Source organism: Calidris pugnax, unplaced genomic scaffold, assembly GCF_001431845.1.
Source record: "Calidris pugnax isolate Ruff unplaced genomic scaffold, ASM143184v1 scaffold9, whole genome shotgun sequence".
Classification (NCBI taxonomy): domain Eukaryota; kingdom Metazoa; phylum Chordata; class Aves; order Charadriiformes; family Scolopacidae; genus Calidris; species Calidris pugnax.
The window spans coordinates 4,403,905-4,419,713 of record NW_015090778.1 but is presented as its reverse complement, the minus strand read 5'-3'; the positions used below and the strand labels follow the sequence as shown (position 1 = coordinate 4,419,713).

Here is a 15,809-nt window from a genome sequence, read left to right as displayed (position 1 = left end):
GAAGGGATGGGGGGATAGAGGGGTGTGGGGAGAAGGGATGGGGAGCTATAAGGGGCAGGGGGCCATGGGTGAGAGGGGGTGGGGGATTGCAGGAGCTGGAAGGCTGTGGGAACAAGGGATGGGGGGGCTACAGGGGACTGGGGACCATGGCTGAGAGGAGATGGTGGGCTGTGGGGACAGAGGATGAGGGGGCTGTAGGGCACAGAGGCTGTAGGGACAGGGATGGGGGCTCTAGGGGACAGAGGCCGTGTGTGATACAAGAGAGGGGCTATGTGGCAGCTGGAGAGCCATGTTTGTCCAGCCCAGCGGGTGGCTGCTTGCAGGAAGGCAGGTTCAGCTGGAGGTTTCACTCTTGGTGTGTGTTGCTCTCCTTTGGCTCCCCTAAAACCCCTCCAAAGTGGCAGAGGACAGGCTGCACCCCGAGGGTCTGCCCCCTCCCCAGCGTCACAGGGGCAGGGACGAGCCCCGTGCGGGGTGTGGAGGGATGTGAACCTGTGCCCGGGGCTGAATCCTCTTTGTGCAGCGGCTCTATCCTGATTGCAGCAACGTGAAATGCATCACACCGCTCTTCTGTCCTCCCCCAGTGATCTGATCTGTGGGCTTTCCTGGACAGTGTCCCCATCCTCCTGTGGTGGGCAGCAGGGTGGTGGGGGGCACTGGGGTGCCAGCGGGTCCGGGGTGCAAGTTTGTGGGAAAGATCAGCAATGGGAAAACAACTGGTTTTGGGAAATGCTTTGAAGGATTAGCTGATATTCAGAACCTAACACTCACTGGGAGGTGTGACTTCCAGGGAGCAACTCCCCAAGAGCCGTGGGGAAGAGCAGCTCTTGTTTTTCAACAGATAGGGTCCGGGTGTTTGGTTTCAGCTGGGCTGAGGTGAGGAGTGGGGGGGCTGGAGCCCACACGTGTGGCTGGGGCTGAGATTCCCGGCTCAGATTCCCTCCTGAGGAAACAGGATCAGAAGGGAAACAGGACAGAAGCTCTCCACAGTTTGGACTCCAGCCCAGAAGTCAAACTGAGGGGCAGGAACGCAAAGTACTTTTAGGAAAACACAGTGTATTGAGAGGAGTAAACTCTTTCTAGTAACTTTATAAAAAAATGTATTAAATTCTGCTCCTAGTATTAGGCAGTATTTGCCCTTTTGGCAGGAAGAGCGCGATGGGGGGGGGACATGGTGGAAAGTGAAACCACAAAGCCTGCTGGAGTAGGAGCCTGGAAGCTCTGGGAACTTGTGCTGTCATCAAACCAAAACAAACAAAAAGTAATGAGAACCTGGTTAACTCATTAGCCAACAGGGTTGTTTTAAAGAGTAAAGAAGAGGTAAGGATAGAACAGAGCGGGGCTAACTTTCATCACCCGTTTATTGGTGTTGTGTTACATAAAGGACCCAAAAGCTCTTGGTTTAGGGGGAGAAATTCCTGGTAGATGTCCATGGGCAAAGGACCTGGCTTGGGAGTCCATGAACGTCTATGAGTATGAACTCTGAGGTCAGGAAGGTTCCCAGGCCCTGGGAGGGCAGAGCTGTTCATCCGTGTGTGGAGGTGGTGGCACCACAGGTCAGGTTGACGTCCTTCAGCGCTGCGGAGCCAGAGCTTGCTTGTGGGCTGGTCGTAAGGGATGGGAGGTTACGCTGATGCATCCACCTTGTGTTCATCTCTCATCCTTTCTGATAATTTCTATAGGGACTGGGGAAGAGTTAAAGGTGAAAAATGAAGCCGGTTATCTTAGATCAACAACTATAAAATGTTAGTTGGGGCTATTCAGAGATAAATCTGCAGAGCTCCTAGGATTAGCTGAGAGCTCTTGCTTCAGGCTGATAATTTCTGCTGGCTGCCATCAGGCAGGAGTGCTCTCTGGGGCTGCTGGGACTGGGCTGCTTGCCTGCCCTCCGCACGAAAGCGGGGAGGGGGGTGCGTTTTCCCCGGGTCTGTGATGTTCCTGCCTTCAGTTGTGCTGCTGGACTCCAGGGTTACAGAGTTTTGCAAGAGCAGCCTGGTGATGGGGCTGGCTTGTTTGGAGGCGCCGCAGGCTGTCTTGCTGCTGGAATGTGTTGCTAACAGAAGGTATGAACTCTGAGAGTAGTGTTTAACAGCCCATGCTGAAACCCAAGAGCAAGTGGAGTTTTATTTGCTCTCCTTCAGCTGAGGCAGGGAAATGAGAGCTGCTGTAAGATCAGACAATCAGACCATAGGTCCTGTTTTATCTCCAGCAGCACCAGTGCTTCATAGGAAGAGGTGAAGGGTGAATTGCTTGTTTTCTGTAACAAAGATGAAAAAAAAAAATTAAAATATTTCTACATCCTTTGAACCCTTTCTTTTTAGAAGTCTCTTGATAAATTCTTTCAGATCAGATACACACAGTTGCTCTTGGCTACAGGCAGAAGGGAGACCAACCCTACGTTATTGGCTACAGGCAGAAGGGAGACCAACCCTACGTTATTTCCAGCATGATGTTACTGATAATGATTGGATCTTGTATCTGCCTTGTTCCTTCCATTCCTGACCCCCAGAACAGCCTGCTGTGTTTTATCCCCCACCTTTCACTCCTGCCACGGCCAGGAGATAAGCGATACAAAAATGCTGAAACACATGCAAACGTCAGACCAGAATTCAGGGAGCTTAAACTGGGTGACAGCTGTGAATTTTGCTTTCCTGAATGTATTTAGAGAAACAGTGGGATCAAGCACTTTGAGAGGAGTTGGTGACTCTGGGTTACGAGCATGAGATATTCCAGGCCCTAATTTCAAAGCTGCTGATACTTTCATTTGAAGATGTGAATACTTGGCGCCTTTGAGAGCAAGCTCTGCGTGTTTTCATTCCGTGCAGGGAACCAGCAGTATTTTGGAGTACAGGGCTTTGTAAAGAAATTTTTTTCTGCTCTTTGGTGCTTTTTTATCCCCACATTTGGGGGTATGGAGGGAACCAAAGGTGTGAATACTGGAGACGAAACTGTCATTTGGCTCTGGCTTTGCAACCTCTTGCATTTAGTGTGAACGTCTGGCTCCTGGGAGGTCAGTGAAACCCTTCGGCTTTTCAGGCCTGGAAAAAAAAGCGAGAGAATAAGATCAGAAAGCCTGGTCTGCCTAGTGCTTTGCCAAGACGTGACACTGTAAAATACCACCCTTTTCATTGGCAATGGTAGAAGGTTGTGCAAGTACCTCTTGAAGATTGACTGCAGAGAGCAGGAGGCTGTTTCAGCGGGACGATCTGGGTTTTGATTGCATTTTCTAATAGTTTTTCATCCTCTCTCCAGTCTCCTTTTGTGGTGGGGCTTTTGTTTTTCAATCCTGTGACGGAGGAATATGTTGGACCAGAATTTTTACTGATTAGTTCCTCAGGTGGTATCCCCAGATGAACTGTGCAGTCCATGAAACTCTTCTGTTTACTCGCTCCAGCCCACAGCCCGGCTCCCAGTGACCCCCAAGAGGGTGCTCAGGGAAAGTGCCCTGTCCTGGTTTGCTCTTGTGCAACCAGGTCAGCAGCTGCTTTCTGGCTCCTCCAGCCCTTCCAAGGCTGCTGGAGCGGCAGGGACTTCTCTGTGCCTCAGCTGGCAGAGAAACGTGGGATCTTTAGGGACAGGCTCTGCTGAAACTGGAGATGACTTGGCTTTAGAGAGATATGAGGGTGGTTGCCTCCATTAAACATTTTTGCAAACAGTCTGCAGTTTCCTTGTTTGCCCGTGTGAGCGGCTGGAATTGCTTCTCTGAGGCTACCCCAGGGCAATGGGACAGTGGCTTCTCTGGCCACCGTTTCAAACAGTGAGTGGCCATGGCAGTGGCTGCAGTGGCTTTTACTGCTTCATCCTTCCTTTAGGTTAAGGAGAGCTTTTTCAACCTTTATTTTATATAACCCTTATTTATAAAGGCTTTTCTTCTGTAGAACTTGCTTTCATCTCCTAGGTTATCTGCATGCCTTGCCCAGGAGCTTTCAAACAATAAGATAATTCAGTTTAGCACTTGTCCCTCCTCCTCCTCCTTGGGCAGCCTTCGCGTGAGTTGCCTAAGAGCAGAGCTAGGAGGGACGTCATATCTGATCCACTGGGAGTTGCACAACCCTCCGACTGCTGAAAAAAAAGCAGTGGGGGAAGAGGGTCGGGCCATTTGCTCAGCTGTCAGAGCAAAACTTCCCCCGGAAGGGAAAATCTTGTTTTGTGCTTCTCTCGAGACTGAACTCCACCCTGCAGAGCAAGTAACTTCATGCTAAGTTTTGTTTCTCGTGGGCAGGAAAACAAATCTTTTGTGGTAAATTGCACCGAGTCTTTGCAGAATATTGATCCTGTAATAGATGGGGGGGAAATTGAGTTTGGGCATATCTGGTTTTCCTTTTTGAGGCTGGGATCCCCCCCATTATATGCTGAACCCGTAAACACAGGGCATTGCATGTGCAACCCTCAAGTGTCGCTTCACCCTGTCCTTCCTGGCCATCTCCTCAGGTGGGACTGGTGGGGCTGGGAGCAGGGAGGGAGGCAGGGAAGCAGTGAGGAGGGACAGAGAAAGCAGGGGGCTGCCCGGGGAGGAGGTGGGGTGGGGAGGGCTTGAAGCAGGAGGAGGTTGAGAGAAACCGGGGCAAGAACCGCAATGCTCGGGTGATCAGGAGGTGTGGTTTGAGGGGAAGTCGCTGCTTTTCCACTGATGGTCAGACCCCAGTGAAACCTTTTAATGATTTTAAAATACTTTTCCCTACTGCCCTGCCCACATCTTTGCATTGCTGCTTCTCCTAACTATGTTCCCTCTCTGGTTTGGCCTCCAACACAATATCTCTCAAGGACCCTCCATGCCGTTCCTGCCCAGGTGCTGCTCTGCTGAAACACCTCCCTGCTCTCCTCCTCCCCTCCTGCCCTGTGTTTGCGGTGGGTGTAGGCTCCTACACCCTCTGACCCTGGTGTTTTATTGGCCCTGTGCTTCTCCCCTCACCTCACTGGTAGCTCCTGGGTTTATTGATGCTTCTCTCAGCACCATAAACTCTCCGTGGTCGGGCTGGTGGAGACGGTGAAGCACATACAGCCCCTTGCTGTTGTACACACAGAGCATTACTTTGCAAATGCCTCTCGGTTACAGGTCAACTTCTTTGAACTCTTCTAAACAGTTTTTATTCTGCAGGGTTAGGCTTTCCTCTGCAGACCTTTTTGGAGACTGATAAAGTGACCGATCTCTGACTTTAACTTCCTCTTTCTGGGTCATCTGCTCCTTCTGGCAGAGACAAGCCAGCTGGTGAAATTTCCCTACAAACCATATTTATTGTGTTCCTTCCAAGTTCTTTGCACTTTTTAACGTTGCAGGAAGACCAAACCCAGTTGCTCTCTCTCCACAAAGTCCATCATCTGTCCAGAGATGTCCAAATGTTGGACAGAGATGTCCAAAATGTCCAAGGTAGCTTTCTCCCCAGGTGAATGACTGTAGGACAGGGCTGTGCCTGGGCTGCAGGGCTGCTGCAGGCTCCTTCCCTCTCAGTGAGGAGGGTCTGGGTTTCCAGCAGAGGGATGGAACACTCTGCCTGTGGGTACGGGCAGGTCCAGGTGGGTGCACTGGGGTTACTGAAGCTGTCTGCTTGCCCAGTGTCCCCCTGGCTGCTGCACATGCTTTTGGGGGTCTTCCTCATCTCGACCCACTCCCTGTGGCTCCCACCGGAGCAGGGATGTGCGCTGGGGACTCCTCACACTGTCAGCAGATTGATAATCCTCCCAGGTGGGGAGAATTGTACTGATGGGTTGTATTAAAAGACAAACTCTTCTCCTTTTCATTCACAGTGCCCTGCATACAGGGAAGCCCTCTGCCTCCCAAAGGGTGACCAACAGCTACATCCAAGGGACCACAGACATTCCTCTTCTCGACAAAACCGTGGGCCGGTGCCTGGATGAGACTGTGGAGCGTTTTCCCGACTGTGACGCCGTGGTCTTCTGCCGAGATGGGGTTCGGAAGACGTTTGCTCAGTTCAAAGAGGAGGTGAGTGCCTGCTTTGCCCCTTGGAGGGTGGATAGTGGCAGCAGCAGACCTGATGGAGAAATGGAAACAGCTTCATCGCTCAGCTCAGGAGTGAGGAGTGTCCTATGCAGATCTTCACCCTGGCCCTGGGCAGAGGGTAACAGCACCTCCCCAGCATCACCAGTGGGCGTGTGCTGATTTGGTTCTCCTTAGAGTCTCGAGATCAAAAGGAGGAGGCAATGTATGTAAAATGCTTGCTGAATATCCCAGAATGAACTTTCATACTTTACAAATTATCACCCCTATCTGATGTGTTATGGGCTGAGTCATGGTGTTTTTCTCCAGGCGAGCAGTTTCCAGCTCCTGTATTCGTCACTCTGCTCTGAGTGTCAGAGGTCCTGAGAGCAGGGAGGTTTCTAGTCCTAGCACAGAGGCACCTGAGCAAAGTCAAGGGCTTGGTCTCAATATCAAAAGCAAAAACAGGTGTGGGTGTATCTATGCATGTGTACGTAAGCATGCATATTGCATACAAATATGTGTTTATATGTATGCTGAATGGAGGGGTAGTATTTCAAGGCTAAGTACCTGGAAAGTTTCCGTGAAATATGATATAATATTGGATAAGAAAAACTGGGTTTTGGTTGGTTTTTCATTTGTTTTTTTTTTTATTTACTAGTGTCTTGGTTACATCCTTTCAAATAAATAAGATTAGCTGTGTTTACCCTAATTTTAAAAAGTAAGCTGTTATTCAGAACTAAGACAGAGAATAGCTATTCCTCAAATTCATATCTCCTACAAGGTAGATTTCATAAATTCATTTGAGAACATAACAAGGCTCTACAAACTTTCCTGAATGCCTCAGAATATTTTTATGTGCATCTTCACACCTGAAACCTGCTTACCATCTTGCCAAATAAAGTGGTTGTGTTGATATAATGGCTGGATTTGAGTTAATGAGGACAGGAACCCCAGACTGGTTGAAAATCACTTGATACAGTTTCCTTTATCCGAGTCCTTCCCGAAGGAAATGACATGCCAGAACAGAGGCAGATCCAACGGGGCAGATGGACCCAGCGTATGGGTAAGGCTTGGTCTTGAGTTGAGCTGAGCTGATGAAGAGCTAGACATCTAGACTTTGGGCAAGAACTAATTTCCAACTATTTTTACATCATTGCCTATTTTGTTTTCCTTCCTGCTTTGTTGGATTGTTCCACGCTTGTTGTTTCTCAGCTTTCAGTCAACCTGCGAAGCAGGGGCTGGGCTGTGCTCTGTGGCTCAGAAGATGCTGCTGCTGCAGCAGTAAGGTGACAGACTGCAGCAGAGGTACTTTCTGTCCAATTTCAATGGCCAAAACGATGCTTTCCCCCAAGCAAGTGGTACCAGGAGACAGATAACCCCCCCCGCCTCCCGTGTGTGATCCTCAGGCTCTTATCTGGTATTTTACAGGTGGACCAGGCAGCTGCTGGGCTTCTGGCTCTTGGCCTGAAGAAGGGGGACCGGCTGGGAATGTGGGGTCCCAATAAATACGAGTGGGTTCTCATGCAGTTTGCAACTGCCCAGGCAGGAATCATCCTGGTAAGGAGTTTGCTGTGTCTGGGTTTTTACCAGTCTGTTGGGAAAGGCAATTAAGACAAAGAAGCAATAGAGGAGTACTGGAGAGTGAAGTTTGTTGTCTCTTTTGTCCAAGCTCTTGCATTTTGGCTGTAACTGATTCCAGTATTTAAACAAGGTCTGTGCAGCCCTCTGTGTCCTCCACTGTGTGGGAAAGCAGACTGCAGAGGAAGGAGCAGCAAGAGAAGGACTGCTGAATTAGCTTGTGGCAGCCGATGATAGATGGAGATGTGCCTTTGCCTCTAGGACCATTTTTATGTACCATGCTACTGTCCTAAACTTACCAGTTATTTACAGCCTTGCTAAACAGGACCTGTATTGCTCCGTGGTGCAAATGCTCACTTAAAAATCTAGTCCAAGTTGCATATCTCCCCAAGCCAATTTTCATTTGAATAGTATGACCTGGCACATTCACAAAAACATGTTTTATTTAGACAGTGCACTGTGGTAAGGACAGTGCTGTGCCTCTGGTCTGTTTTCTTCATCATGGTTCATCGTGGTGCCTGCTAAGACACAGTAACAGGGTGGGAGAGAGTTAGAGTTAAGAAACTCTACTTGCTCTTGAGTTTTGAGTCTTCAGTGTATTGAATGTCTGCCTGGGAGACAGGAGGTCTGGTTTTGGTTCCTGAAACTCTGTTTTGACTATTTGACCTCACATAAATCTCTTTTATGATTGTTTTCTTTTGTGGAAACATAGGATTCCACAATTTTTGTGGAGAATGTGAAATCCCTGTAGTGGGGCACTATTAGTTCTGCATGTTGGAGAGGAGGAGAGGGCTTGAGTAGTGTGACTTGTCCCTGGGAGAACTTTTCTGTTGAAATATGTGTTAGGGGAGAGGATTTTTAAGGCAAGGGTGACTTTAATCAACCTTCTTGTTTCTCCCTCTTAAGGTATCTGTGAATCCAGCCTACCAGGCCCTTGAGCTGGAGTTTGTCATCAGGAAGGTTTGTATGGCACTCGCTGGTAATGCTAATTGATTCGTTATGAGACAGAGTATACAAGCAGAAGTCTGTTAAAGGGGGTAGTGGGGACACAGGGCAGATGAGCTTCTGGTTAAGCATTTGGGCGTATCTGGGAGAACAGGGTTGGTGGTGGCCATGTGGAGGGAGCACCACCCTGCAGTGACCAAGGGGACAAATTGCAGTTCAGTGGTCACCTTTGTCGCTGCTCCCTGTGGCTGCCACCCTGTCTGTTTGATGGAGGCTTCTGCATCCTTCTCATCCCTCTCTGCTAACAACCATGTACTGCCAATAGTAACAACCGTACTTGGAAGAAAAGGCAAGACTAAATACCTGCCCCTAGGGATTGTTCTACCCACGTAGCTGTCAGCCAGGACAGCAGAGGCTTTGTCGTAACAGAGTGTGGCTGCAATCTCTAGAGGCAACATCTGTCTTAAATCAGTTCTGACTTTCCCACACTCCAGCCTGCCCAGGAGGGAGGGCACCGTCCCGCTGTCCTGCCCGACTCGGTGCCATCCTGCCTGCTTCTCTCTTGGGGCAGAAATCAACATCTGGGATTTTAACCTTGAAAGCAGAAAGACTCAGAAAAGACCGTCCTACTTGGTAGCTTGGTTTCTCCTTCCCAGGTGTGTCCTAGACCTTACTGGCCTTGGGTTTAACCTGGTTTAAGTCCTAGCTATTGCCACTGCTTGACATCTTTCTTCTGTCTAATTATGGCTGCCTTGGCTACCTTCATATACCTACCTAGATTTGAGTTTGCAAAATTTTGCAGAGTTTAAACTGTTCTGGCTCCTCAGCTCCAGTGACGAGGAATCCAGGCTACTAAACATCTGATGACTAGAAGTTAATCCTAGGATGAGGCAGCTACCTTGCTCATCTGTGGTGTGTTCAGCTTTAAATCAAAGGCTGATATTAGAAGAGGTGGAACTACATCTGGGTCTTCCCTGCACCATCCAAGTTCTGGCTTTACCCAGAAGGATGTGGATAATTTCTAGCAGCAGAGACTTTTCTCTTGCATCAGTAGCTCCGTAGTTCGGTTGCTGGGCTGCAATCTGAGTTCCCATTTCATCCTTCATTTAATCCTCTTAGGGTGGTCTCACTGCTGACACTCCTGTTTTCATGCGTTAGGGTTGAACACCGTGCTTGTGGTGAAGCTCATCTCTTCCAATCTGGACGTCCTTCTGCTTCTCTCACCAGGGGAAAATGTAAATGGCAGTACTTTCCTTTTTTTCTCAGTGATACCTGATTGTTGTTTTCCTTTCCATTTCTGTGTGTCAGATGCTGCTCTGATTTTTCTCCTCCAGCATAAATCTGGATTGTCATTGGGGTAAAAGCAGCTCTGTAGGGGATCACTCCTGTCTTGCCCTCCCAGGTGTGCGTTCACAGCTTTCCCCTATACCTTTGGCACTGGGATCTCTGCTGTCCTTCACCTCCCTAATTATTTGTTTGTGTGTGTTTGTTTGCACAACAAAACCCCTGAAGCTTCAGGGCTTTGTCTGTTGGATCCTGTCAGCCTGTGCAGTCCCCTTCTTTCCCTTCTTTTGGTATATCCAGAAACACACATGGAATAACCATTCTTCTGATTCCTTCTGTATTTCCAGGGCTTTAATAAAGCAAACTGATGTCAGCGCTTACAGGACAGGTCCTTTGAAGAAGGGTCTGCTGCCATTCAGGCTGAGACCAAGTGGGAGATGCCCAACTAAAGACTCTTATCTCATACAGCATCTGCCCTGCAAGCGCCTCTCCTCCCCTGGTGTCTGTTCTGCAAAGCTACTTCAACCAGAATAGTAGTTTTAAGGAATAGTAAAAAGTTACAAAGGCCCAAAACATCCCAGAACTGACTCAGTCCCCTGGGTTCCGGGCAGGCTGTTCCAGAAAATAGAGCAAATGTTTGTCTTCCTTTCTGATAAACCCCAGAGGGTACTTACAAATAATTTATTGGCATAGCCTTGGTGTCCTTATTTCATGGACCTTGGGAAAATAATGAGAACAGCTGAGTAAATCATTTATGTAAATAGTTTATTTGACAAGAATGCATTTTTTGGAAGATAAAAGTAGTTTGCAAATCTGGGTCAAATTCAGCAAATCTCCTCTGCTGAAAAAGAAATAGAAATTCTTGGAGTAATTAAAGAACTTTGTTTCAGGATTACGTAAAGGTTGAATGAAAAATGTTTTATATTTCAAAATAGCTAATGCTTTAAAAGGGTGTGGAAAAATCTTATGAAATAGAACACCTTAAAAAATCCCACAATGAAACCTTGGCTTCATGTGAGAAGCAGTCTTTATGCTTCCTTGTTTTTCCAGAGTTCCTCAAGCATCCTCATTTCAGATCAACTCGAAGGAATTAGATTTCTTTTTATTTTCCTCTTTTGGGACTGAGCTTTTTGTGAGCGTTGTGACTTCTAATTGGAAGATTTAGTCGTTTGCCTTGTGCTTGCAATGAGGAGTGTTGATCCTGGGAGGAGAGGGAGCCTCAGGCTGCACCTCTGCTCTTTTGCCCAGCAAAACCCAACCAGCCCATCCCAAAACGAGCACTGGGGAGGAGCGAAGCCCTGGCTGCACACCTGGGTCAGGTCTGGAGGTGCCGAGTGTGCAGTAACAGCATCCTGCCCTGCCCTGGTGGGGTTTTATCAGTCCACAGCTCTAATGGCTCAGTTTGCATTTGCCCTGGGTGAATCTGCCTGCTGGAGGCACGTCCCCAGCCCCAGGAGTGTGGTTGCTGAACCCTCGCTGTGCAAAGACCTGTGGCACGTTCTTCAGTGAACCTTTAAACCCCTGCAGACTGTGGCCCTTGCTAGGAAGAGTTAAAAATCTCCAGGTTTAGTCTGGAGAGAGCTCGTTGTATCATGTGCTTACAGAAACAAGCCATGGGGAAAATCTCGGTGCGGTGTTAATGGCCAACGCTCGCTGTGTGGGGTCACAGGGCCCTGCACATTCCTCTGTCAGTGGGGACTGCTCTTTATCATCTCCTGAACATCAACCCAACGTGACTTCTCATGAGTTTCTGTCTCCCTTCGCAGGTTGGCTGTAAGGCACTGGTGTTTCCCACTCAATTTAAAACCCAGAAATACTATGATATTCTAAAGCAGTCATGTCCCGAGCTAGAAAAGTCCAGTCCAGGGGGAATAAAGAGCAAAAGGTGAGTTAGGAACATCTGGTGCCTTTGCACTGACCTCACAGCTGTGTCCTGCCTTGTGTCCTCTCAGCTGCACAATGCAGGCTCTAGCAGAAAAGACCTGCACGGGGTCTCAACTGAAGAGAACGGGGTAGGCTGGCCTGGAGGTTTGCCCTGAGCAGTGGACACCTGTCCAGGCAGTTTTCTCCTTGCTCCGTTATTGCTGATGGCATTCTACTTTCCACCAGGCTACCTGACCTATCTGTTGTCATCATGCTGGACTCCAAGCTGCCTGGCACCTTCCACATGGATGAAGTGATGCAGGCTGGGGACAGCAGCCATATGAAGCAGTTAAGGGACGTGCAGAGGACCCTCTCCTGCAATGAGCCCATCAACATCCAGTTCACTTCAGTAGGTGCTTCTGCTTGCTCCATACCTCGTGGTTGGGCTCCTTACTGGGGACACAGGGGAAGGTGTGTGAGATGCTGAGCATCCCCTTTGCTTTGTCTTCTGCCCTCTGAGACCAAGCTTTGGTTCCATCTTCTGCTGTAGGATGGAGGAAATGTTCTAGCATTTCTCCTTACTTCTTCCATTCTTGCTGCTCAACCCTTTCTCGAGGGCTGATGGAGATGAGAGGGTGTCCAACTGAAGTTGGACCTTTTTTTGGTTGGTTTAGGATTAAGATGCTGTTAAAGAAGAAAATGAAGCCTCTCAGGTCTGAATGGAGAATGAAGTGCAAGATCACCCCAGAGTGTTCCTGGGAAATGACCCCTGAGAGCACACGTAGCTCATCCTTGGGAAAGGTGGCATCATTGCATAATGCCCTGTTTTTTTCAGGGGACAACGGGAAACCCCAAAGGAGCCACCCTCTCCCACAGGAACATTGTGAATAATGCCAATCTCATTGGTATGAGGCTGGGGATCACCAAGCAGGTGGGTCTTGGTGGGAACACAGTTTGGGGTGGTCTCCACTGCCATAGGGAGACCACGGCTGTGGAGAGCATTGGTGTTTGCTCAGCAGAAGGGCAGGGTTTTTAGTATTGATATCCTGCAAGTGATATTGAGGGATAGTCATGCATAACATTTTTAATTTCCACGGAGATCCATTGCTGTTTCATTTTAGTTTAATGTGAAGATTTTTTTGGAAAAAAAACCCAACAAGCCTTCTGTGAGGGGAAAACCCGTGAAATTAGTCACTTTTCATTTTGGTGAATACTCGTTTCTAATAATTATAAGACTCTGGATGTTAGCTTTGAATTATGTTGAATGAGATTTTAATTTGTTTTACATGACTTCATGGCATGTATACAGTCTCGTAACTCTTATCAGGGTAGGACCGTTCTGTTTGTAGTTTCTTTTAAAAATGGTTAAAGGCAAATATTTTCTTTTGAAGTTCTGAAGTAGTTGTTTCTAATACAACAGCTTTGATCCAGAAAAAAAGATGGGTTGTTTCAAATCAGTCTTCAGAGCCTTTGGTGTTTTTAAAAACAAAATGAAATTAATAGCATGGGCTAAGTCCTGCATATTTCATGCTTGTCATAGCACTACCACTCTTCTGGCATATCATAAAATAGCGTGTGAGCAATGCTAGACCAAAAAAATCCAGCAAAGAAACGACACTGAAAATTATAGAATGAAATTTTGGCATTAAAAACTCCCCAAACTGATTTTCACTGAAGGCAGGAAGCGTCAGCATCGTGTTCCCACCGACCGGGAACACAGATGAGCGTCAGATTTCCAGCAAGTTCTCAGCGATTCAGGGAAAGCTCCTCTGTTCAGATCTTTGCTTTTCAACAGTCACGGACTGGAAGATCTGCCCTCCTCACTGTTGTCTTTGGCTCGATCCCAGGACTATCGCCTTGTAATCCCCGCACCGCTCTATCACTGCCTGGCGTCGGTGGGAGGCTGCATGGTGATGGCTCTGCACGGGTCCTCCTGCATCTTCTCGTCGCCGAGTTTCGAGGGGAAGGCCGCTCTGGAGGCAGTGTCTCGAGAGAAGTGAGCGTTTGTGTCCATGCAGAGGAGTTCTTTGCCTTCAAGGAGATGCTTTCTTTCCTCATCTCGCCTGCCGGGCCGTTGCCCGAGTCCTCCTTCCCCCAATGGGAGAGGCAGGTTTGCTGGTACACGTACTTGCACGGGCACTTCAGGAGCCTAAATCCTGCCTAAATCCTACCTCTTCAGCTGTACTTGGGAGTTTGTCACCCTTCGGTCTCCCCAGAATAAGGGATCAGATCCCTGTAGGGCTTTGGATGGAAAGTGTAATGGTGCCTTGGCTTGCTATGGTTGGAACAGGTTGCCCAGAGAAGTTGTGGATGCCCCATCCCTTGAAGTGTTCAAGGCCAGGCTGGATGTGGCCTTGAGCAACCTGCTCTAGTGGGAGGTGTCCCTGCCCAGGGCAGGGGGGTTGGAACTCAATGATCTTTGAGGTCCCTTCCAACCCAAACCATTCTGTGATTCTATGTGTTTTTATACTTAACCCCCCACCCTCCTTCTCCAAGTACAGCTTTACTGCTGAGGTGGTTGCATTCCCAGCTTGTTCTTCACACGTGGCTTGTAAAACAAAAGAGCCATCACTCTGTGTGCAGAACACACACACACACATATATATATTTATATTTATTTTGTGTATGTGCATGGATGAGGACCACGTTTGCTGTGCCTGCCTCCGTGCTGCTGCTCCATGGCCCCATGCGTGGTGGGATGGGAGGGGATGGGGTGGGACAGAAGAGGACAAAATGGGGTGCTGAGCTGGGGCTGCCCTCGGTTCCATCTCTGCAGCTTTTCCTTTTCTCTCCCCTTCCTGAAGATGTTCCTTCCTACACGGCACGCCAACCATGTTTATAGACATGCTCTCCCAGCCGGACTTTGACTCCTATGACCTGTCCAGCCTCCGGGGAGGTAAGTCCAACAGCTCAAATGGAAAAGTCCTGAGAAACTGGATATTACTGGTTCCCTGCTGGGAGGCTGTATTAAGCTTTGCAAGCAAATTGCTCTTGTGGAGGGAAGGGTTTTGTTGTACGAGCCTTGTGTTTCACTGTTAATTTGACGCTACGTTTCTTTTCCTCGGTGTTTCCTTCAAGAATTATGCATTTTTAAGGTTTCTTTCATCTCAAAGCAGATAGGGGAAGGACCTTTCTGTTTTATCTGCTAGATGGGGGAGCTGGGAAGCCTGGTTTTGCTCGACTCTGGTCTCACCAGCTACCACCGTGTGGCAGCAGATGCTTTGTGTGCTTCAGGCTGGCGCAGTCCCTGAAGCAGAACTGCGATGTCTCGGACCTAAAGTTTCCTGCCTGGTTTTGAAGTCATTCATCTAAACACTGGAGAGGATGTGATAACGTGTGCTGAAGCTTTCTCTCTTGTCGCAGACAGCTTCGGAAATAGCTGAGCCCAAACGAGGAGACCACTAGCCCTTTTTGAGGCAATAACAGCACAGAGAACAGACTGTGCGAGAGCATAAAGAAACGTTTAAGCAGATTACCTAATCGTCTCTGCTATGTGAAAAATGATCCTGTCCCATTTTGTTCCCCAGAAAAGCCTATATATTACCCTGCTTTTTCTCTCTGTCATCCTAGGATGGAACAGGTGAAAATGTGATCTGTCCTCTCCCAAAAGGGGTGGTCTGGGCAAGGCAGGAGGAAAGGTTTTTGGTTTTATGGTGGTGTGATTGATGGGAGTGTTTGTCCTGCTAAAAAATCTGTGCTTCTTTCTGCTCTGAATCTTTCCTCTTGGGGAATTGCAGCTTGGACTACATTTCTGCTATAGAGTTTATTTTCCTAACGAGTGAACTCGGCCAACCCTTAATTCATTCAGGCAAACTGGCCTTGCTGCAGCCTTTGCTTCTAGAATGACTAGGATCTATATCCATAAAAATAGAAAGTATTTTGACAGGAACCAGTGTATCCCAAAGGTCTTGCCAAGATTTAAATCTGGGAGTGCAGAACCTTCTGAGGAACCGTTCCTGGGAATAAATAAATGGTTTCCAAGACAGTCATCTTTTTCTCCTTCTTCCAGGAGTCATTGCAGGTTCTCCTGTTCCACCTGAGGTCATGAAGTTAGTTATGACCAAGATGCACATGCCGGAGATTGTGGTGAGTCATGTTTGCTGTCACTAGAGCTTCAAGTGGTGTTTGTGGCCGTGACATCCTGAGTTTGGGCATCTCTGCACCGCAGTTGGTGCTGGAGCTGCTGGGATCAGGCTTGGTG

At 48.3% G+C, this 15,809-nt stretch overlaps 1 protein-coding gene across 2 annotated transcripts in view; it reads left to right on the top strand.

The window, feature by feature from the left end:
* Positions 1–4,095: 4,095 nt before the first annotated feature.
* ACSF2 (acyl-CoA synthetase family member 2) overlaps positions 4,096–15,809 on the top strand; it is a 32,762-nt gene continuing 21,048 nt past the window's right edge. The window contains exons 1-10 of one of the 2 annotated variants that reach the window (XM_014952954.1): positions 4,096–4,187; positions 5,746–5,941; positions 7,367–7,495; positions 8,423–8,476; positions 11,512–11,630; positions 11,855–12,017; positions 12,444–12,539; positions 13,456–13,604; positions 14,413–14,504; positions 15,618–15,694. In XM_014952954.1, coding sequence (XP_014808440.1) covers positions 7,427–7,495; positions 8,423–8,476; positions 11,512–11,630; positions 11,855–12,017; positions 12,444–12,539; positions 13,456–13,604; positions 14,413–14,504; positions 15,618–15,694 — 819 coding nt within the window. In that variant the 5' untranslated portion in view covers positions 4,096–4,187; positions 5,746–5,941; positions 7,367–7,426. Of the gene's footprint in view, positions 4,188–5,745; positions 5,942–7,366; positions 7,496–8,422; positions 8,477–11,511; positions 11,631–11,854; positions 12,018–12,443; positions 12,540–13,455; positions 13,605–14,412; positions 14,505–15,617; positions 15,695–15,809 lie in introns of those variants that run through there. The other variant, XM_014952961.1, reaches the window with a different exon arrangement.